General features: G+C 36.1%; 2 protein-coding genes across 2 annotated transcripts; both read left to right on the top strand.

Annotated features, from left to right (window-relative positions):
* The first annotated feature begins 671 nt into the window (after positions 1-671).
* Positions 672-13,039, top strand: LOC121413242 (5'-nucleotidase domain-containing protein 1-like). Its single transcript, XM_041605992.1, has 8 exons — positions 672-752; positions 2,424-2,508; positions 3,528-3,702; positions 7,610-7,707; positions 8,497-8,615; positions 9,649-9,798; positions 11,025-11,253; positions 12,325-13,039. The coding sequence occupies exons 1-8, from the start codon at positions 702-704 to the stop codon at positions 12,420-12,422; spliced, it is 1,005 nt and encodes a 334-aa protein (XP_041461926.1). The 5' UTR covers positions 672-701; the 3' UTR covers positions 12,423-13,039.
* A 4,455-nt stretch (positions 13,040-17,494) lies between these two features.
* LOC121412520 (cytochrome P450 1A1-like) lies at positions 17,495-20,508 on the top strand. Its single transcript, XM_041605313.1, has one exon. It carries the CDS (start codon positions 18,130-18,132, stop codon positions 19,687-19,689), a length of 1,560 nt encoding a protein of 519 aa, XP_041461247.1. The 5' UTR covers positions 17,495-18,129; the 3' UTR covers positions 19,690-20,508.
* The last annotated feature ends 2,946 nt before the right edge of the window (positions 20,509-23,454 follow it).

The raw sequence follows: 23,454 nt of genomic DNA, 5'->3' as shown, positions 1-23,454 counted from the left end.
GTTTTTTATATGCCTCATATTTTCTATTGTCTACGAACAAAGTTTCGATGTTCACTTAAGCATAGCTGTCACGCAATGTTACTGTTCTTATTTGGCTTGAAGCCATGAAAAATTTATTACAAGCCTAATATTTTACGGTAGTTTTCCCTTAATTGCAAGCAAGGAGCTAGCTGCCATTGGCTACGATTTTGTAATTGCCCAAACTTTTTTGTTAAGATGTGCATAAATGTTAAACCATTTCAGATTAACCATTTAGGCAGGATACAATGAAAATAATCTTATCGAACCTGTATTCAATTTAGTCTGTTAAAAAAATATTAATGAATGAATAAAATGGGGCACATGATTCTCATTTTTTCATGATTACATTAATGCGAATTTCAAAGCAAACAATAGTAATTCATTATTGGATTTTACTATTCATCTTTTCTTGAATTGTCAGTTCCTTATTATTTGATAATAAATTCAATTTTATCTTTATGCAATATGTCATGTAAATGGTTCCTACAGACGGATAATCTAGCTTCATTTTAATTGCAACGAGGATAACCACAAAGGGTAACATTTGTTCCTAATATTTTATTTATTTGATTTTGAAAATAATTGTTTTTTATGCATCTCAAATTTAATATTTTTTTCTTTTCTTGTTTGATGTTTTCTCTTATGCAGGAAGTTTCCGGTATTTTGAGAACTATTTTGACATGCCGGGATGTGTGGTGTGTGCCAGATTAGTGGATATTATTGACAAACAGGTAGGTTTGTTTTAACAAATTTTCGGCATTACTCCTATTTGTTTAAGATCAGTATGCTCGATCTGTAATGAAAATCATAAGATCAGTATGCTCGATCTGTATGAAAATCATAAATCATAAGTCAGAAAAAATTGGAACCAGTGGGATTTGAACCTGCCATCTACTGCTTTCCGGGCAGCGACTCAACCACCAGGCTATTCTGGTTCACGGCTAAGCCACAATGAACTGGAATTCAAATACCCTCGATCCTCTTCTTTCTGACTCATTACTATTCAAATGCTGTCCGCCGTGGACAATAGATAGTAAATTAAGAGGCTTTTTATAGGAGGAAATTATAATTTGTTTTAACATTTTCGGCATTACTCCTATTTGTTTAAGATCAGTATGCTTTTTTTCTGACTTATGATTTATGATTTTCATACAGATCGAGCATACTGATCTTATGATTTTCATTACAGATCGAGCATACTGATCTTAAACAAATAGGAGTATGCCGAAAATTTGTTAAAACAAATTATAATTTCCTCCTATAAAAAGTCCTCTTAATTTACAAACAGGTAGGTGTATTACATACCTGCTGGAAGCGTAGAAAATACATTAGGGCAGCCGTTCTTGTCCCAAGATCTGTTCCAATCGACATATTTGTCATAATAATGCATAACAGTGATAAGGTGCTCACTACAGGTGCTTTTAAGTGCACTTTGTTCTGTTTGTGATTTATTCTTGGGCGAAAAATGCAAAACTTGAGGGGGGGACCAAACAAACTAATACAATTATATAATCAAAATTAGTGTGCACCTCCAATATTCAAGATTATGTAAAAAATCAATATTCCAAGTGTGACAGAAGAATAGGCCTTAAAAGTATACCTTCTAATGAAAGAAATAGCCCCTTAAATTTTGCAATTGCCCCAGTGTGGAAAAGAAAAACAGCCCCTAATGCCCGAATGGACACAGTATCTTCACAGTGTGTTCACATTGTGGAACAAAATGTGAAACCTCCTTTCATTGTTTTATTTTATCATTAATATATAGGATTTTAAAATAGAGGGTGTAGAGATTTAGATTTAGTTATATTAATATGTTCATATGTGTAATTCTAATGTGTAATTCTAATATGTTCATATGTGTTAATCTAAAATGTTCATATGTGTTATATTAATATGTTCATATGTGTAATTCTCAAGACATAGAGGAGCTTGCTCCCCTTTTGCCCCCACCTGGATGCGCAACTGAGTCACTATGTGTGAAAGCACTGTGGACACCCACTTTGCACAGTTAGCTACAGTCTGAAATTGTCATTAGACTAATGTACTTTATGGAAAAAAAACATTTCAAAGCCGTTTTCTGTAAAGTGACATGTGAACTGTATTAGATGAGTATGTTTACAGCAAATAGTCATTCTTATAGAGAATGTAATAAATGGTTCAATAATTTTTTTTTTCATTGATTTGTACAGGGTATGTTGCAGGAGTTGTGTGCTATGTGTATCTTTAATATAGACCAGTTAATAATCAACATTGCATTCTTATCCACGTGGTCTCAATGAAAGCTGTCATGAAATCTGAAAGTTTTAACCACTTATGTGCTATTCAAACCCTCATCGTCATTTACCTTCATTACTTGTATTCTTCCCCTTGCATCTATCCTGGATTTTCTGTTTATTCTTCAGGCAGGGAAAAGGCAAGAGGAGTACACATTTTGGCCTGATGTCTTAGAATGCTTTGGCCATGTATATCAGAGGGAAAACTTTGCAGGTAAATCGATAAATAATAAGATACCTCTAAGATTCTGTTTGGTCAAATGAAATCCAATCCAGGAATTTGTAGAGTGTCAATATCTGATTATTATCTGATGGGCTTTACTAAACACTAAAATGTCTGTTCATGTTTGATAATTCTTGCTAAGAAAGATAAAGAGCAATTAACCTGTGGACTTCCGAGTTCTGTATTGCCCATATCCATGGAGGCGCGATATCTCAGTTGGTAGAACGGTGGTTTTATATTCCGGTGACCCGGGCTTGATTCCAATTAGTGTGCCAGTGCCCTTTGGTTAAGCATTTGAATCCTCATTACCAGGTCCTTAAGAGAGGACATTAAGTCGTTGGTCCTCTGGTTGCTTGCGTAGAAGCATTCATGCTTTCTTAGCAATCAGGTAAAATATCACTACCACTGTAGGAAACCTGGTTCAGTAGGCAACCATCAGTAAAGGCATTATTTATGGGAACTCATTTAGGATTATAATGGGGGTATTTGATTTAAAATGATCAGAGGGTAAGTAGTAGGGTCATTATTTGGATTGAGGTTGTGTCTTATTTGGAAAAAATGCATATTTCTCATGTGGTGATAACTGTATGTTGAACAGACTTAAAATGTTGTTTTTGTATAATAAAGGAAATTGTAAGAATTGTCTGGTGATTATAAAGTGAACCAGATCAATTAGACACTCATAATTATTCAGAATACTTGTACACTTTCAATGAATTTACATTTGAATGTTGCGATAAATGAAATAACAATAGACATGATAATGTAAAGGATTTCTAAAGCGTCAAGTTAATCCATATGGACTGCATGCTTAAAACACTGAGTGAAGAAAAAAAAATACAAGGAGAGGGATTTGAAAAAGAATGCAAACTAATGGAAGGCAAGTACAAACAGATGAGTTATGAGAGCAATTTTGGAACAATCAACATTTAAAATATTTCAATTTAATGTGGTAGAGTAATTGAGTATGTTATAATTACATTTATTTTTTTCTCCTTTGACTCTGGAAGATGGTAAAGGAGGGTACTTTCCAACCTACAAAGCAGATCCATTAAATTATGTTGAACCCTGTAGTGATGCGATGAAAGGCTGGTTTAAGAAGCTGAAGGATGCTGGGAAGGTTACATTCCTACTCACAAGTTCACATGTTGATTACGCAGAGTCTCTACTGGAAAATATTCTAGGGTATGTTCCTTTCATAATTTTTGTGTTTTACAGGACAAACATCACCCATGTTTCCTATTATTAGATTCCTACTTATTCTTGTGGGTCATTAATTTTTTTACCATATAAAGTGTCATTAGTGAAAATTTAAATTAAAGAATGTAATGTAATAATAATAATACAAAGAATAGGTTCATTTATAAAGTGCTGTATTCTTTTCCCTTATTATTTCTTTCCCTTCTTTCCTTCCCTGTTTCCTTTCCGTTTTTTCTTCTGTCTTTGTTTCTTTCAAATAATGAAGGAATTATTTTTCTTTCATTCTTCCCTTCTTTCTTTCTCTTTTTTCTTACTTTTCTCTTTTCTCTCAATATATTTTTTCTTTCACACATTCATTCATCTTCCCTTCCTTTATTTTAATTATTTCTTTCTTTATTCATTTCAAGTAATGACAGAAACCGTTATCTGTTCTTTATTCTTTCTTTCAACGTTTTAATCATACTTTTTCCTTTGAATTTTCCTTAATTTTTTCTTTCTTTCCTCTCAATTCATTTCTTGCTTCTTTCTTCCACTAGCCCTCCCTTCCCTTTCTTGATATATTTTGTTAACAAGTCTAACATTGTGTGGCCTTTTTTTTGTTGATTTTTTTGGCCTGGCTCGGTCGATCCTATGTAGTGCTTTGCCGATTGTCCCGTATTTAATTTTGTGAAATCTGGTCACCCCGGCTGGAACGTCGAAGCTATTATCGCAATGAATCTAAACTTTTCGACATATAGATACATGCATATACTCTCGGACGAAGGCCTTCCCCGAGTCTTGACATTTTTTCAGTGCTCATTTATCATTTCCTTTCGCTGGAATAGTCACAATGATCGTTGATTACGATACAACGTTACGACGTGTTTATGACATCGGTCATGCGCGAGGTCGACTCATGATATTTCACCGCCTCCTTTTTGTGCCACGATCTTTCTTTGATTTCTTTAAAGGGGGTTGTCGATTACGATCCGACGTTGGTGTGTTCTTTCGACATCATATCATGCACGGAAGGCAAGAGCCCCACTTATTGTCATTTTATCTCATTTCGGTATTGATATTTTATAAACCTTTATCATAATAAGTGGGGTATATAGGGGGCCGGGGGGGGGGGGGGGGAGAGCAAAAAAAACCCTGTCATATCGGGGAAAATTGTTCTTTCTCACATCATAAAAAGTAGACGCGCAAAAAGCGAACCCCAGCAAAACTGGTTGTGCTCATCGATTTTTTTTTATTTGGTTCTTTTGTTATTGTGCAGTCTGGAAGAGCCTTGCTCCCCGTCCACGCCGACCCCTCTTCTTTGATCACATCCGCTTCCCAATTTATGACAGGATGTTCTTAGAAATGGGGGGGTATTAATTATCTGATGCATCAACAACAATGAATAAGGATATTCTTTTCAATTCGGTTCAAATCGGGTCTTTAAAACCCCCACCCTGTAAAAAGTATTAATTTACCCCAATGTTGCAGATTTAACAAGTTTGTCTTTTTGCTAAAACATCTGATTACATTATCTGCTCTCGATTGCGGTGTTAGTTACATCGGTAGATATTCGGATTGGGAAGATAATAATAATTAACATAATCAAAGTAAAGATTACTTGGCCAACGCATTTATTACGCGCAATTTTATAAAAAGTTATAGATGGGTTAAAAACGAATATTAATATCCTTGATACACTTATATGATGATCGTCGAAGTAAAGATTAACCTATCATTTTTACGAACTGCGGTTTTATATTGATAGATTAGTTGGATATCATTTAGGGTCTAGACATTGTTTCAATCATTTCATTTCAGTAAAACAATATTTTCCTTCGAATATATTTTGTTATATGAATTGGAAATGATAAAACGAAATCACAAAACCAAACCACAGCTTGGTACAATACATAATTCAGTGTTATATGGAAGATAAAAATAATAATACATGACATTTGTAAATCGCACTTTCCATCTTGATTAGATGCTCAATGTGCTCCAGAGCAGAACAACAAAACTATTTGCATATATGTAACTATTAAAAACTTTCCTAACGCATTTAGCTTAAATGCTTAAACCCAAGCAAAAGTATGTTTTTGAAAGCTACTATGACGTGTTGTATGGAATGTGTACTTAACGAGTTAATTATCACTTGCCAACAAAGCAAGAATGGAGCTATACAAACCCTTCTTTTCTTTTATTAAGAATTTTAGCGGGTGCTCACGCAAACGCTAACTATCAAACCTAACTTCTTTTCGGGGAACAAAGGAGTTAGTCGAGCCAAGTTGAAGAATAAAAGCCCGTCCGGGTTCACCTCTATACAATATAGTCGAAAATCCCTTTAATCATCACGCTCGATATCCCCCGCTATATTTTCTCTTTCTCTCCCTTTCCCCTCCTTTTTACCCCCCCCCCATTTATTCACTCTTTTCCTTCTTGCTCCCCTTCATATTTTTCTCTTTTTCCCTCCTGCTGTCCCTCTATATATTTTTTCCCTTTCCTTCTTTTTTCCCTTTCCTTTATCCCTTCTGTTCCCTTTTCTACCCTTCCTTTTCTGTGCCCCCTTTCACTCCTTGATTTGTTTCTCCCCTTTATTTTCTATTGCTTTCCCTTCCCCTTCTTTTGTAATACCCCCTCCGTTATATTGCGAAACAACAGTTTCTTGTATTCTATAGAAATGTATAAGTAGCTTAATTTAACATAGCATTATATGTTGGGAAGAGAGAAAGAGTAGTTTTAGAGAGGGATTGAGAAAGAACTAAACGATGAATGAAAATAAATTTGATGATGAGAGGTGCATATGAAAATGATGTCCACAGATAAACATCGGGAAAAGATGAGAGCTAGTGGTTGAGATAGATAAAGGTAAATCAGGAAGGGGATAAAAATGATGAAAATTAGAGAGGGGTTCCAGTATTTTGATAAGAATAGTCGTATCCTTTTCTTTCCTTTTCCTTGTTTCTTTTCTTAGTCCCTTTCCCTCTCTCTTTCTCGCCTTCAGTAACTTTTATCCCCGCTATTTCATCTTTCTCAATTTTCCCTTCCTTTTTAATTTCTCACCCTTTATTCCTTCTCTTTATCCTTCTTTCTTTTATTTGCCTTCCACCTTCCCTCTTTTCTTTCTATCTCACCTTCGCTTTTTTTCATCACCTCTGTTTTCTTTCTCTCTAGGTTCTTCTTCTTGTTTTAATTTCCCCCTTCCTTATCCCTTCTCCATTTTACCTTTTCTCTTCTTCACCCCCCCCCCCTCTATTCTCTTTCTCCCCTTTCCCCTTCTCTCAGTCCGGGCTCCCAGTTTTCTATTTCTTTTATCAGCCTCTTATTACCTTTTGCTTCCGATTTGAAAGATAGTTTTCGAAAAGTTTTAGTGTTACAGTGCCGGCCGCGGGAAACGTCACAGTGCCCCGGGGATAGACGCGGGCGGTTCCCTAGGGCACTCATTTTCTAGGGGAGCGGACGCGGGTGTCTTCCCGCGTCCGCTCCCCTCAAATGCCCGCTACGGGCTACCGCGTCCGCCCTAGGGGGCACTGTGACGTTTCCCGCGGCCGGCACTGTATGCTTTCAGATGCTTGGTATCATATTATTCCGGCTGTAGCTTAGCCACTATGTAAGAGCTGAAGCGTTCAAGGAATAACCCATTCACCTCGCATGGGTTGAGTTCAGCATAATGTGGATCATTTTCTTGCTGAAGAAAAGTACCCATTAGCTGGGATTCAAATAGTAGGTCATTCTTACGTGTACTTCATGAACTGCCCAAACCATTATAATTTGAGAGCATCATAACCTTCTATATGAATTAATAGACATACAACATAATAAAATCACTTCCAGAAGGTCCCATGTAGAGTGTAGCAGACCTACCTACTTTGACCTCTATTTGAATTATGCAATAAATTTTTTCTTCCTTTTACAGGAAAGATTGGCAAGATTACTTCCATGTTGCTATGATGTACGCAAGGAAACCAGGATACTTCACCAAAGAGCAAACAGAGAGACCTTTCTATTCTATTGGTAACTATGTGTTATAAGCTACTAAAATCCTTGCTTCTGATTGGTTCAGAGAAAAATTGTAAGTGAAAATCACTGAAAATGTTGTTTCACAAAATGCTTCCCAAGATGCTCTGTCCAAGAGCTGGCACATACTTTTTTTATTCTATGGGTAACTATCAACAATACTGCATTAAATGCATATATAGAATTAAAGCATGCATGTTTACTATTTCCCATTCCGCGGCGATTGTTGAACAATTTTCCAACCAAGATTTTGTCCGACTTCGCCGGGAATTCTGTCATGCATTTTTTTTTTTCAAAGATGATTCGCAAAATCAGGGGTGTGGCTTATACGCCGCCGTGGCCTTTACGCCGGCAAATACGGTAGGTTCTGATAACAAAGAATAGGGATCCACTCATGTGACTCATCCCTGAAAGAGATGGATTCAATTCTAACTATTTAGTCTTGGATTTCACCAATTGCTTCAGAATCTGAAGTAAGTAAATATTGTTCTCTTTATTAGTTATGGAAAAAATGTTGAAGCACTGTGGCCTATTGGTCAAAGGCACCTGACTTCACACATGAAAAGTCTGTGGTTCAATCACAGTGTTAGGAATGGTATTTGTTTTTAAATTGCTCTTTATGAGCAAATGAAAGAAAATGCACTGCTGATTGCACTGTGCACATTTCTAAAAAAAAAGAAAAATTGTAACAAAAGTAATACAAGTTTTCTCCTAAAAGAGAAACACATTGTTTTCAAGAATTGATGATACAATTTAACAATTTGTCCATTTGTGTTTTTTGTTAAGTTAATAACAAGGAAGGAGACGAGGTGAATGAGATTCAGACAGGATGCAAGTATCTACAAGGCAGTGTTCACACTTTTCATTCATACCTCAAGAAAATGAGTGGAAAAGAAAATCCAAAGGTAAGTGTATTATCATTTCATTCAGTCAAAAACTGTCGTTGCAAACATGATGCAGATTCACATTGTAATTATGTATTAATTTTATATCAGGCAGTAATATCCATCGCAGTGGTAGAAATAAGAAATTATTTGCTTGGAAATAATTAAGTATACATTTTTTTGGTGTGTCATTAAGGAATAAACTAAATGAGAAGCAGCCATTATACAAATAATGCACGTAAGCGCATGCATGCAGGGCCAAATAATGAACGATGTGCGAGAAGAGCCAATGGATATACCGCACTGAGGTCCACAGGACCGAGTGTGGTATATCCATGTGGGGAGTCGAGTACAGAGTTCATCACTTAGGCCCTCTATGCACAAGAATGCGTGCATTGTTTGTTTATACGACCCCCTCCTCTCCCATGTTACTTACTTTCCCCGAATGCTATATTTGATCTAAATTCTAAATAATTCTAGATCATTCCAGACCTCGTAGTATCCAGCACTCTGACGTCAGAGTGCAGGATAGTACTTCTGGTATGACGTCAGAGTGTAGGATAGTGCATTTTGGATGCAATAGTGCAATTCGCTGAATATCGTTATCCGATTTGGACCAATCAGATTACAGAATATTTTTGGGAGTTGTATAAATACCTGATATTCATACCTTCAGTAGCGTCCCATTGTATCTTATCCATATTTGTAGGTTCCCGCAAGAATGACTAGTGAATTCTCAAAATTAATTAAGCACCATACATTGAAATCCTAGATTTGGAAGATAGAAACTTGTAGGTCCTACCCCACATATGTTCATGGATAGGAAGCATACATTTGTAACTAAAGTTGTACACAGACAAGCCAGAATTAAACAATCTTTGACATTCATCAGAATGTCGGTACGATACTCCTCCAGGGCCTTGCCCATGACCTCTGACATCCAGTCCTTGACCTTGATGCTTTGAAAGTACTTGACCTTGGAAAGTCTGGCCTTTGGTTTCTGGCCAAATGTATATGTATTCATAAGGAGAATATTATTATTATCTTCTCTCAGGTGGCATATTTTGGTGACAGTGTCCGTTCCGATGTTCTCCCGCCTCAATCCGTTGGATGGCATCCGTTCCTCATCTTAGAAGAAATGGAAGCAGAAGGTTTGATTGAAGATCAAACAGATGGACCACCAACTAAGAAAGGAAAGATTACTGTGAGTCATTAACATTTTCATCAGAATTTTATACATGAAACATGTTGTTTGCTATTGTATTCATAGGCTGATATTCTGATAATTAAACCAAGATTTAACCCTGTCTAATCTAGCAAAAAGGCCCGTTCATTGCATGCAAAAGTGCATTGTGAAAGGTTGTTTCTGCATTGATGAGGTGAGCCCAAATGTTTTGGTAAGGGCATTCTTCTTCTGACACAATGACTTTGACAAATACCCACTTCTTTTTCTTGTTAAATCCAATGCCCAGCTCTTTAATTTTGACCTTCATTAAAGAGTTCAAAATAATGAACTGTTCGGCAATCCATATCATTGGGACCTATGGTTGATAACATTACGAGTATGTGATAATTCTTTTGCATGCAGAAAATATTTTTAATCAATTAGTATATGATATTATAAATCAAAGTATTAATATCTTTCAAAAACTTTTGCTAAAGATGTAGCCATGTCCTCAAGGTCTTTATAAGTAACTTAAATATGATTTTAGCTTGTCTTGAAAATAAAAACAAATATTTCGAATTCTTAAATTATAAACGCCTGTGTGTCAAAACTCACACCCTAACGCTAACCTATCCCGATAACCGTCGAGATCACTGTAAGCCCATGTGTTGCTTTGCTAAAAGGTCAATTATATTTTACACACATAATCAGTCCAGCATAGGTATTCTAATTCTTCCCAATACCCCTCTTTATTTCATTTATTTATTTTTATTTATTTATTTTTTCATCTTGCCTGATATCACATACTTTTTCAAATAATGTTTGTTGAATTATTTTATTTGAATTTTGATAATGTGTAGATTAATATATATTGGAATGTGCAATATTTTCTCAACAGTTTTTCCATGAGGGCTCGCATGCCTCTGGGCAATAGTACTGAATTTCACTTTTGCGAGCCCTGGCCCATGGAAAAAACGTTTTCTGGACCTTTTCTTTTCTTTCATTTCTACTTTACCCATATTCAACTATCCAATTTCAGATTGTATTTTTGTAATTACATTGTACAATTTTTGCATGTTTTTAATGGCTGAATAAATAATATTAATAATAATGATGAATTATATGCGAAAACATTATATTCAATCTTTAATAACCTGTTGTGGCCATTCAAGTTTAATTATGTGTGACATGTACTCAGAATATGTAGCCTTTAAAAGATCATTCCATATTTTACTTCCTCTCCTCCTGCCTCTTGCAACCTGTAGGGTCCATCAACAACCGAGAAAGAGTTCATTACATCAAGCATATGGGGCTCATTCTTCACCGACCAGACAGTGTTAAACCTACCTGATGGGAGCGTTCACACTGGAGGGGATGAACAGGATGGTATGAATGGACAAGTTGATCGTCAGTTTGAGAGTCTGAACACATTATGGGGTTATTTCATCCAAACATACGCAGATGTAGCAATACCACAGCTCGACTATATTGCAGGTAAGTGAATGATTTTGGTTTTGGTCTTAGGAAACATTAACAGGCATGATATTCTCTCTACTAAAATTGGAATTCTGATTTTTTGAATAATTGTTCTTTTTTACAAAATCCTTTGCCCAAGAACATTCTCATGCTGTTTTACTGCTTTTTAAAGTAGAATGATAAAACTATCATGCAGACTCACCTTGAAAATCACTTTTGATTTCTTTACTATGAAAGAGTTTGTAACCTCGACCGGAGCGCCTCGGACTTCGTTGGTGACTTAGCGACTCTTGGTTATTTTTTCAGATTTTATTTTTCAAAGGGGAATATCATGCCTGCATTGACCAATTTGAAAAAAGATACAGCAATGGTAAATTTGGTTCATTACTCAGATGGGTGTATTAATATATGAATATCATGCCTGCATTAACCAATTTGAAATCATTGTCACACTGCTAAAGTACTATACAGAGTCCTCTTTATGAATCCACTGAGTGTTGTGGTTTTTCGGTACACCATGCATGGGTGGAAATCCCGGGGGGGGGGGACACAATTTCATCAAATGTCCCCCTGATATTTTCAGTCTTTTATGATGGAAAGAAATACATCATTCAAAATCAAAATAAAACATGTATTTTGCACGTGATGACCTTACATTTGGGTGATAAATTTTTTTTTTTTGCTTGTCAAATTAATGTAGGTCGAAATGGCCTGACATTTAGGGTGATAACCTTTTTTTTATTTTTATTTTTTACTTGTCGAAATTTTTTTTCCAGTCCCCGATCCCTCTTACCTTTGGGGAAAAAAGATTTCCACCCTTGACACCATCTATTCTTTCGTGGGCATATATGTTGGTCCTGAAAAATGACCACCCAAACTTGGTGTTTCCTTAAGTGTGTTCTTGTCTCCACAAGAGCACACTTGTCGAAACGTGGTCACTTGTTAAAAAGATCACTTTGTGGGACCCAGATAAAAAAAAATATATGAAAACCTACTTTAATGTAGTTATGTCACTTCTCTGCATTGTTCTAAAAGGGAAATCTTTAGCAGTCATAATCAATTAAATCCTTTTTTTAACCCTTTTTACAGATCTCCCACTCGACCACCAGTTTGGTACATTTGCAGACACCACACACCATTCAGCAGGCTTCTACCCTCAACCTCCAGAAACTCTCAAGAAAAAATGAAAGTCAACCAAAACAAAAAAATAACAGTACTTGTGTTTGGTGTGTGATTACATTTAGCAGTAATCATTTATTTTATTCAGCATTAATTGATCGCTCATGATCTGTAGTTACCTCAAAGTGGGTGCTCTCTTTATCCTTATGAAACTGGGGTAATTTTTTAGGCTGGAAAATCCTTTTTGAATGGCATTATCAGAAGATTTAACATCACAAGATTTATCATGGAATGTGATGAAGGAGGATGTTTTAGCCACCCCCTCGCTATTTTGGTGTTTAGCCTTAAATCACATACATGTGCATTAGATTTCTGTAGCCCCCAGGTTAATAATTGTACCTTGTTTTAAAATAAAAGTTAAAGCAATGGTAAATGGTTGGTTCATTACTCAGATTGGTTTATTAATATCATGTTGTGTGTTTTAATTGTATGTTTTCACAGAATGCAATAGCCTTCCATTCAGTTTCGTTTTTGAAAGAAAGATTAACTTAAGAACTATTGTATGAAACCTGATAGGGTTATAGTTAGGGTCATCGAAGGGGGTATATTTGCTCCTACATTATCAGGTAATGAATTTCCAATTTTGATTAGGTATGTCAGAACCTAATTTAATAATCATTAAATATATTTTCCCCTAACTATTCAAGTCTATTTTTTTTGGGGGGAGGATATGAAGGTCTAATCTCTTTGATCTTCTTTTGACATAAAGATATACAATTTGGTTTGGGTTTATAATAATTTATTATTGTTACCACTATTTATTGAGCAAGAAAAACAAGGAATCAATTGTGAAATATTCACATCTTAAGAGATCTTAATATTCAAATAGAACCAAGGGCCCATCTTCATTCGATCCGATCAACCACAACTATTGACGACAATTTGGTTTTGGTTTATAATAATGCATATTATAACAATTTCATGTAGAAAAATGATGGTATGGATTTCCATAGAGTTGAGATTGATTGGATTAGTTGTTACTCTTTGTGAGCTGGGACCCAGGTTTAACAAGAAAGAAGAAGAGGATAGTGCTCAGTCACACAATGAAACAGACTTCAAACAGACTGATGGTATGTCATAACAGATTTGAGTGCCATTTCATTTCTCAGAGCTGCCACGTAGTACGGATTTTCAGTATTTCGTACTGAAAAATAAGAAGAATACTGATGGTTTCATGCAAAATACTGATTTCTAAAGTTTCTGTTTTATGTGTTTTATGGTATTTTATTGAAAATACTGATGTCATCATCAAAATATTGATTTTCAGCTTTAAAAATACTGAAATGTTCTTTTTCAGGTTGGCAGCTCTGCTAGTATGTACACAGAAAAACAAATCTGGAAATAAGTGAGCTATCCCATTGGCAAGAGATGAAAATATCTATGCTTTTATATTTTCAAGTTTAGATATTAAGAACAGTCAAACATCCTTTACAATTAAGAAAAGTCAAGCAGATATAAGATATAACTTTATTCAAACCCTCCTGACCATTTTCAGTCAGTATTATACAGATTTATACTGTGTGAGTAAAAAAAAATACACCTCACTAATCAATAATTTAAGAAAAAAAAATTATATGGCTCCAATGAATGAATCCAGATGCCAGTGATGTCCTAATGAACTAGTAAACATATTTGCCAGTCCCTTTTCAATGAAATTAACTTGAGAATTGATACTAAAAAGTGTTTATTAGACAATTATTTTAATTATTTTTTACAATTGATGTTAATGCAACCCTTGTAGGATTATGACATCATTGGCATCTGGATTCACTGATTGCAGTTGTGCCTTACTTTGACGCAAATCAAACTTTACACCACAGTAAGAAATACCCCCTGACTATCCAAGCGTGAACACATAACACATTTGGGAGAAGATACCCTCTCCTGCAATATGTTATATATTATGTGATCATGACATATTTTTTCCTATAATTGGGTTTAATGAGGTGTCATTTTTTTTTTTTACTCACATAGTATATCTAAAGGCATTCTATCATTTACTCTTCTTAATATCAACAGTTTTCATTTGTTAACAACACCAAAGAGAATCAGGTTGAAAATCAATGATACTATTAAATCTAGTTAAAAGTGAATAGATTATATGCTACAAACAAGATGTGTATTTTCTAAATATTGTAAGTGAATTTATTCTTAACTGCATATGTTGGGTCAATCAGATGAGCACCCGCCTCATGTACGAGTAGGTCAAGGGTTCGATCCCTGGCTGAGTCCTACTAAAGACTATAAGGATGGGTCCCTATGTCTTCTATGCACATTGCATTTTAGAATTGAGATGGGTAGTAATATCATATGATTGTGTTATGCATGGCCTGCTGGAAGAACAGATAAGAACTGAATAGCTACCATGGGTCAATTGTTAGTAATAGCAGCATTATGATATTCAAGAAAAGAAGACTGCAGCATTCTCAATCCAATTCTTTGGATTCTTTAATAGGCATATCATCTCTCTATTTCAGGATCTAGGTGGGGAGGGGGGCGACGGGCCGGTCACTCCACAATTTTTTTCATCGGCGCCCGCCCCAAAACAACTTTATGTTTTGGTAAGGCATAACCTCGGAGAGGACCTTTAGCCGTCGGTCCTCTGGTTGCTTGTTTACAAAGCATTCATGCTTTCTTAGCAATCAGGTAAAAAAAAATCACTACCGCCACCACTTAGGTCGGCGCCGCTCAAAAAAAAAAAATGAAATAAAATAAAACCAGCGCCGCTTTCATCTCAACCGGCGCCAGTCAAGAACAATCGGCGCCAGTTGAGTCTTAACCGGCGCCGATCACGAATAATAAGCGTCACCTAAATGTAAGTCTGCGTCGCGGCCAAGAAAATCGGCCATGCCTGTCTCTCAACCAGAGCCGAAAAAATCTTATCAAAGCCTCTAGATCTTGATTCTAACATTGGCGCTACTCATTTTGAAACACTGGCGCTGGTTTGAATTTATTGGCGCATATTGAGTAAAACAACGGTGCTGGTCAAAAACAAGCCTCTTTTTTTGACAGCAATGGTGCAAATTGAAATATATATATATATTAGCATCGCATGATATAACACGTTTGCCGGTGAAAACTAATCGTCGCCTATTGCTAATGATAATTAACGGCACAGGGAAACATATTGGCGCAACTTCATTCCAAAACTGATGGTGTATTTCAGCTCGCACACCGAGCTTTATTATTTTCTGGAAAATATATTTTTGTTCAGCTCGCATTATTTGATTCATGAAGAACTAGCCCTCTTCGTGTATTTCATATAAAATTCTCCAAAATATCATTTTCGGTCTGATATTTTTACACAATTTATAACAAACAAATAATAAAAAACCCTTTTCATATTAGTTTATCTAAAAACTTCGGTTCGCGCTTTGCGCTCGCATATATTGTTAGAATTGCAGGAAACCCACGCATTGACCCTCTTCATTATTTAAAAAAAAAAATGTTTTATATGTCTCGCTTTCAGGCCTTGACATATATGTATTACAAAAAATCACGTTTTCATTATGTTCGTTTGATTATATAGATACATTTTTTTTGTCTGATGAGTCGTACAATTTTTTTTACATCTGGATATCCAAAGTTTTCGGCTCGCGCTTTGCGCTCGCATGATAGGAAGAGAGCCATCCTTGTCCTACCTTTCATGTTGACAGAAGGATGCCCCGTTCTTCGTCTAAATCTTTACTAGAAAGAAACCCAACTCGTTCTTAGCGCTCGCATCATGTTTTTTTTTTTCAATACGATCCAACTTCACAATTTCCTACATGTTCAGATTAGAAATAAATTGACCCTTTTTGAGAATGAAAAATGAAATATGAAAAAAAAATATATCCAGCTCACGCTTTGCACCTGGTCAACCCGTTATATTAAATAATAATAATAATAATATTTTTTTTACCCAGGGTAGCCACTTCAGTTAGGAAACTGCTCTACCGGCGGGCCCTGCATAACATGTTATTATTACCCTTCTCCAATCTAAATGCTGAGCGCCTAGCAAAAAGGAAGAAGGTCCCATTTTAAGGTCTTTGGTATGACTCGGCCGAGGATCGAACCCACGACGGTTCATGAGGCGGACGCTCTACCACTGAGCCGCTATGTCCGGCATTCATAGATCAATGTAAGATACCCATTTTTTTTTCAAGATTACGATATGTGACTATGGCTCCCCATTTCTAGGTCTAAATACAAAAAAAAATCATCTCGGGCTTCGCGCTGGCATCAGTTTTTAGTTACACATGCCTATCTTGTTCATAATCACAAACAATGATTAGAATGTCCAGTTTTCAGATTGTAATATATGGAAAAATCGGCTAGCGCTCCGCGATCGCAAAGTTTAAGTCTCGGGACAAAAAAAATAAATATCCACAAATCTGACCTGGCATTACCTTACTGTTCCTTTGGGTTTACATTTAATCAGAGTATATTCATGTCTTGCTTCAATCGAATGATATTGTATTGTTTGATTAATGACACTTGGCATCCCCTTCCCCGATATGATAATGTTTTCACGATTTTGTGATAGGCGCCGCCGATACACAAACATATTTGCACCACTCGTCCCCTCCCCCCCCCCCCATTCGCCAAACCTTGGACCCGCCATGTATTTTGCAATGAGAATAATGTTACTTATTGTTATTAGTGTACAATATACTATTTCATGTCCTACTAGAATCTGTGCTGTTTTTCAAAACACTTTGACGATGTATTTGTAAAATTTTTCCACCGGTAATGAGCTGATTGGTGAGACAGATTGTGAATAAATTCTTCCCAGGGCTCCGTAACACAAAGATTAGCGATCAATTGCTAAATGAATTGACCAATCAAGATCAATGTTACACGCGCATTTGTCGCAAAATACTGACTAGGAACAAATCAGAAGTATTCTTTCATACTTGCGTTTCATCGCAAACCTTTGTGTTACGGAGCCCAGAATGTACATGATGTTAATGAATAGTGCATTTCGAAAAGAAATTGTGAGGAACAATATTGTTAGATTATTAAAAGAGAAATAGATAGAGAAGGAGAGAGAGGGGGAGAGAGAGAGTGGGGGGGGGGTAATGGAAAGAATGTTAATTATGAGAGAGAATGAGAGGGGAAGGGTTAAAGAAATAGAGAAAGGGAATCACAAATATTTTTCCACACTTGCGACATTATCAACTTTGTCTTTTTACCGAGAATGACTTGAGAAATGAATAATGGATAGTAGGTTTATCATTCTCCAACATTATATTTTGTAATAAACGTCAATTACTTACATTTTCACTGTTGCTGTTCTAGAATGCAAAAGAGTGATCGACATGAGAATTCAGAGATAAACTGAAACAAAATAAACATTATAGCCCTGGGAAATGGGGGTGCTCTGTGTGTCATTTACCATAAGTAGCACCCCCTGGAAATGTGATAGGTATGATAAGCAATGGAAATCAACTCAAAATTATTTTATTTCGAAGTGAACCCCCTTTTTTCTTGTCAAACGTTTCAAAATCAGCACCCTCGATTTAAAAGTCATTCCCATGGCCCTGAAAATAAAACCTGACCGTCCTTATTCTCGGAAGCATAAACGGGAAATATGGACGGAAGTTAGTCATTTATAACAAAGACCTTGCCATTCTTTCTCATCCTGCTGTCTATAAAGTTCTGGATTTGTATCACAAACAACTACTCAACAGATGAAAGCTGCAAAAATCACTCTGGTGAAAATTACCAATTAAAATGGATCCCATTCTGCCTGATGGTGTAGTTAGTCTCCTCGCTGATTCTGTCTCAGTTACAACATGTCTTGTGCTAATCTTCTCCTCCATTGTCATAACTTGGTATTGGATCAATAGAAAATCAGAGAGTGGCAACTTTGAAGGGCGTCCGTTGCCTGGACCATGGGGCATCCCTGTCTTTGGGAACTTGTTCTCCTTCGACCAAAGGAATCCACACCTTTCCTTGATAAAACTGGCCAAAGTCTACGGAAACATTTGTAAGATTCGGTTGGGTAGCAAGCCAGTACTTGTATTGAACGGACGAAAGGCGATTTATAATGCATTTGCAAAACAAGCAGTCGTATTTTCTGGTCGCCCTAACCTGTTTAATTTTAAAGCTATTAATAGAGCTACCAGCTATGGGCCCACCGTCAGTTTTACGACATACAGCGAGGAGTGGAAAGACCATCGTAGAATTGTAGAAACAACCCTTCACAAGTTTACTACAGGAGGTCAGGTATCATTCCTTGAAAAGGTCACGCAACGAGAGGTTGAAGAGCTGATCAGGTACCTGACAGTTTCTAAACATGAGACAACTGCAGACATTCCATGTCTAATTCGTATATCTCTCAGTAATATCATGCTTTGGTTTATGTTTAAGAAGCGTGCTGCTTACAACGACAAGAAGTATATAGAATTTATGAGGTTTTTTGATGAATTTATGAAGGAAACCGGAAGTGCAAAACTCATAGACTATCTCCCTTGGCTTAGATTTCTTCCTTTCAAACCATCCACAGTATTTTTAGAAGCGTTGAAGAGGTTCAACCAAGGCACACGTGGACTCATCAATGAACAGCATGAACTATATGATCAGAAATCACTTAAGTATCTTATGGAGGAAGTACAAACCACCCACCAGGATACTGACGATAACGATTTTAAATGCATGGATATTTCGGGACCACAAGCTCTTCAGAATGCGTTCGAATTATTTGGAGCAGGATATACATCTACAGCGACAATCATGGAGTGGGCCATGGTTTACATGGCTCTGTTCCCAGAAGATCAATCTGATATTCAACGCGAGATAGATAGAGTATTAGGTCGTGACCGTTTGCCAAGCATGGACGACGTTGACAAGCTTCCATTGACGCAGTCCTGTATTCTTGAAGTTTTGAGGATCCGAGGAGATGGACCTTTGACCATTCCTCATAGCACAACCAAGGATACTATTCTTGATGGCTACTTTGTTCCTAAGGACATGCTAGTTTTTTTTAATCTTCATTCAGCTCATCATGACCCAGAGGTTTGGGACAAGCCAGACGTATTTAACCCTCGACGTTTCCTGTCGCAGGATGGAACATTGGACAAGGAGAAAGAGAATCTTTTGATAGCTTTCGGTCTAGGTCGGAGACAGTGTATTGGATCAAGCTTGGGACGACTGTCTCTGTTTATATATTTCACGACGTTCTTACAAAAATTAAGACTTACTCGACATGAAGATGAAGAAATCAATATGGGTTATGAGTATGGGCTCAACTTACGCCCGGTGAATTTCAACGTACACATTGAATCCCGATAGGCCTTTATCAGGCTTTCACTCTCCTGTAAAATCGTGTGCTAACTGCTTTGTACTCACGTCAAATCTTGTATGGGCAGTGGCAGTTGGCTTGTTTATCTTATGATTATTCTAATAATTGCATGATCTTGGAAAAACTTTAAACCATGCCAGTTTTTTGTCAAACTATGATTGTTTTAATGATGCAACTTGAATCATTAGCCAGGTTAGTAGGAATATGGTATATACGTTACGTGTTTGCTTTAAAGTTATATTCTTTCATTGAAAGTAAGGGCATTATAAAATGTCTTACACCAATAAAGTCTATGACCATTTTACATCTGGTCTATTTCCTCTGTATCATGTATTTTATCTATTTTACTTTGGCCAGTTCTTGGACATGAAAGCTGCTTTTTCGTAATGTTAACATAATTGTTACAGACTTCTCATATTCATGGCCTCCAATATTATCTGACATACTGACATTTATTTGGTCTTCATCATAAAGCTAGTTCAGCATGTCTCCAAGAAATTTGAGGCCTTAAAATAACCACTGCATCATTCTGCATGAATTTACATAATTCTTTTCTTTATTTTTTTGTTCAAGGGAATCCTTAATCTTAATTATGTTAACCAAATGTTTTCCCGGTGTTATCAGTTATTTTAATTAGAGGTTTTACTTATCAAGTCGTTTTTATATTTATATTCTCTCCATTGTACGCTTCTTTGTTTTCATCATTTTTATTGTATCTGAATTGTTATAACTACATGTATGATATACCCAAACGGTGTAAACTTAAATCTGAATAAAACAAACAATATTAAAGTGTTAGAAATGAGGGAGGATATTTGATATGTGAGGGTATGTTCATGTGTATAGATGCGAGGTAGAGAGGGGGGGGGGGGAGTTGTTCCGATGCCTTGACAAAAATCAAACCCACGTGTACTCTACCACAAGCTGACAAGGTAAGATCATAGTAAGATCATAGAGCTATTACAGATAGCTCTATGGTAAGATCGTATTTGACTGTTACGAGGAACGAAAAAAAAGGAAATATGTCGAAAGCTAAGCCATATTTTACCTATTTCGCAGGTCGAGTGTTGGCCGAAGTTACTCGTCTAGCTTTGAATGCAGCAAAAGTACATGTAGAATTAAGTTTTTATCTTTTTCTATTCGATTTTGTTTGATCGATTATCAAGTGGAATTACATTAACACTCCTTACAGTGCAAAACGAGCATGTATAATCGTTTATGATTGTGTAATATAGTTACACTATGCTGCATGAATGTACAGGAATTCTATTTAATATTTTTGTGCTCAAACATGCCAATAAAATATAAAATGTCTGTCTTTAAATTATCGTTTTGATTGAATTTTAGAGACCGGGTTATACATGTTTATTTGAAATTATAACTGCAGCTTTTGGGGGATTAGAATGTTTGTTTACAAGCTATGATATAGAAGGTATCATGAAAGTGATAGCCTGGTGGTTGAGTCGCTGCCCGGAAAGCAGTAGACGGCAGGTTCGAATCCCACTGGTTCCAATTTTTTTCTGACTTACGATCTTATGATTTTCATTACAGACCCAAGATTACAGATCGAGCATACTGATCTTATACAAACTATAGGAGTAATGCCGAAAATTTGTTAAAGGGGAATGAAACCTTTGAAACAAATATGCTTGTGTAGAAACAGAAAAATCAAAGAATAAGAATAAAGAAAATTTTTCCCTTTGGTGGACTATAAAATACCCTCAAAATGTCTCTTTTTGCTTTTTCTTATGATGATGATACATACTCTTTATCCATGATGCATTCTTATAAAATATGTACTACATGCCCTCATGTAGAAAGAACACATGATTTATGGATAGATGTGATAAAAGAGGCAATTCAATATATACTAAAGTAATGGGGAGAGTTGTTCACAAGTGACATCACACATCTTTGTCGCATTGCCAATTTGCTATCTCCATTAGTGATCGCAATATTCAAATGCTCATAACTTTCTCATTATTAGTCCGATTTTTCTCAAACTTTCGTTGGATCTGTTTCTTTGAGTTGTCTGTTTGCACACAAGCTATTTTGTTCCAATGTTTTCATTCTCCTTTAACAAAATAGTCCTCAGTTATTAATTCATACGGGTGTGTGAGTGCATGCGTGCTTTATGGGGCCGATTCAAAAGAGGATGAAAGCTACCACCAAAAGATAACACGAATTAATTTTTTTTCCGGTTGAATTTGATATAACCTTTTGAAATATGTACTCTTTTACTCTGTGCATGTAAAGACGTGTATTTTACAAGCGATTTAAACAAGAAACACGGGCCTTTTTTTGTTGAAACTTATATACTTATGGAGCGTTGTGGCCCAGTGTATAAGTCTTCTGACTTTGAAACAGAGGGTCGTGGGTTCGAATCCCAGCCATGGCGTAATTTCCTTCAGCAAGAAATGTATCCACATTGTGCTGCACTCGACCCAGGTGAGGTGAATGGGTACCCGGCAGGATTGATTCCTTGAACGCATGAGCGCTGAAAGGCAGCTCGAGCTAAAGCCGGGGTAATAATAATAATGACAACGCGCCTCGGAATAGAATATTTCTAGATAGATGGCGCTATATAAATGCCTATTATTATTATTATGCTGCTTATTTCATCGCATGAACTGATTCCACGCGGGTTCCGTCTTAGGAAGAGTTGCGATTAAATCGATCAACCTCAACCCTGTGGAAATTAATGCATCACTTTCATAATTTTTTTTCGACCAGAAATTCGCTCAGTGTTCAACATGGAAGCCAACTGCATTATCAAGACGGAGATGAATTCATGAGTAATAAAATTAAAATCTGCACAACAATTTAAATAAACATGCATTTTATATGTTGTCGTTGCATGCTTTCCATAGTTGTATTTGATCAGAGCCATTTTAACTTTTTGTAAGACGATGCCAAGTGCAATGCACTTAAATATGTTTTATTTACTTGAATTAATCGGATGATTAATGAAGAAAGAACAAGTTGAAATGACACGTTCGATACAAAAGGAAATGGCGGTAGTTATGCAACTGCACGTTTCATAAACATCATCACACTATGTATGCTGAATAATTCAATCCATGACGCTTGTGATTTTATTTTATTTCAATCGAACACATTAGTTTCACATTTTTTCAAATACATAAAGAGAACAATAATGCCTGTTATAATTCAATCTGATACTTGTAGAAATTAAGGGGAAAAAAGTGCACAAAATTCTACTAGGTATTATTTCTATTTTTTTTTTGGAGGTCGTATGGTAAAGCATTATCAATGATATTCTGGTGCCTGACGTTTCTTTTGTGTACTCTTTTTTATTTCTTTTCATTTCGAAAAGGCGTCAATATTATTTGTAGAAAAATCGTATTGCTCAAATGCAATTCAAATGATGACAAGTTTCTAATTTCCCTTGAGGTGCCCCTCGTCTTATGTGTATTAAATCGTGTCTACACCCCCTTCCTTCGGGCGATGCGATTTAAATATAAATGTTGTTTAATGTTTTGTTTCACTATAATCAGGTAGGTTACTCTTCTCTCGAACGACAGTCGAAATAGCTGTCAAAAAAATTCATTCCAATTAAGAATGTCAGCTGTGTTTATCTTGATAGCCCTGTTTTCTTTTGCGATGCAGTCATGTGGAATTTCAACTACTAGTATGTATCAGAAGATATTTTCTTTCTTGTGATCTTATTCTTTGTTGTAATTGATGATGAGAGCAGAATTTACGATGATGATGATGATGGTGGCGATGGCCGT

This window comes from Lytechinus variegatus, chromosome 4, assembly GCF_018143015.1.
Source record: "Lytechinus variegatus isolate NC3 chromosome 4, Lvar_3.0, whole genome shotgun sequence".
NCBI lineage: Eukaryota > Metazoa > Echinodermata > Echinoidea > Temnopleuroida > Toxopneustidae > Lytechinus > Lytechinus variegatus.
This window is presented reverse-complemented; position numbering and strand designations above follow the sequence as displayed.

Bases quoted from the DNA above. Each gene is read 5' to 3' on its own strand.
- LOC121413242 (XM_041605992.1), top strand. From the start codon at position 702: ATGCCGGGATGTGTGGTGTGTGCCAGATTAGTGGATATTATTGACAAA. The intron at 753-2,423 runs GTAGGTTTGTTT...TTTATTCTTCAG, and splicing joins TGGATATTATTGACAAACAG to GCAGGGAAAAGGCAAGAGGA. The intron at 11,254-12,324 runs GTAAGTGAATGA...CCCTTTTTACAG, and splicing joins ACAGCTCGACTATATTGCAG to ATCTCCCACTCGACCACCAG.
- LOC121412520 (XM_041605313.1), top strand. From the start codon at position 18,130: ATGGATCCCATTCTGCCTGATGGTGTAGTTAGTCTCCTCGCTGATTCT.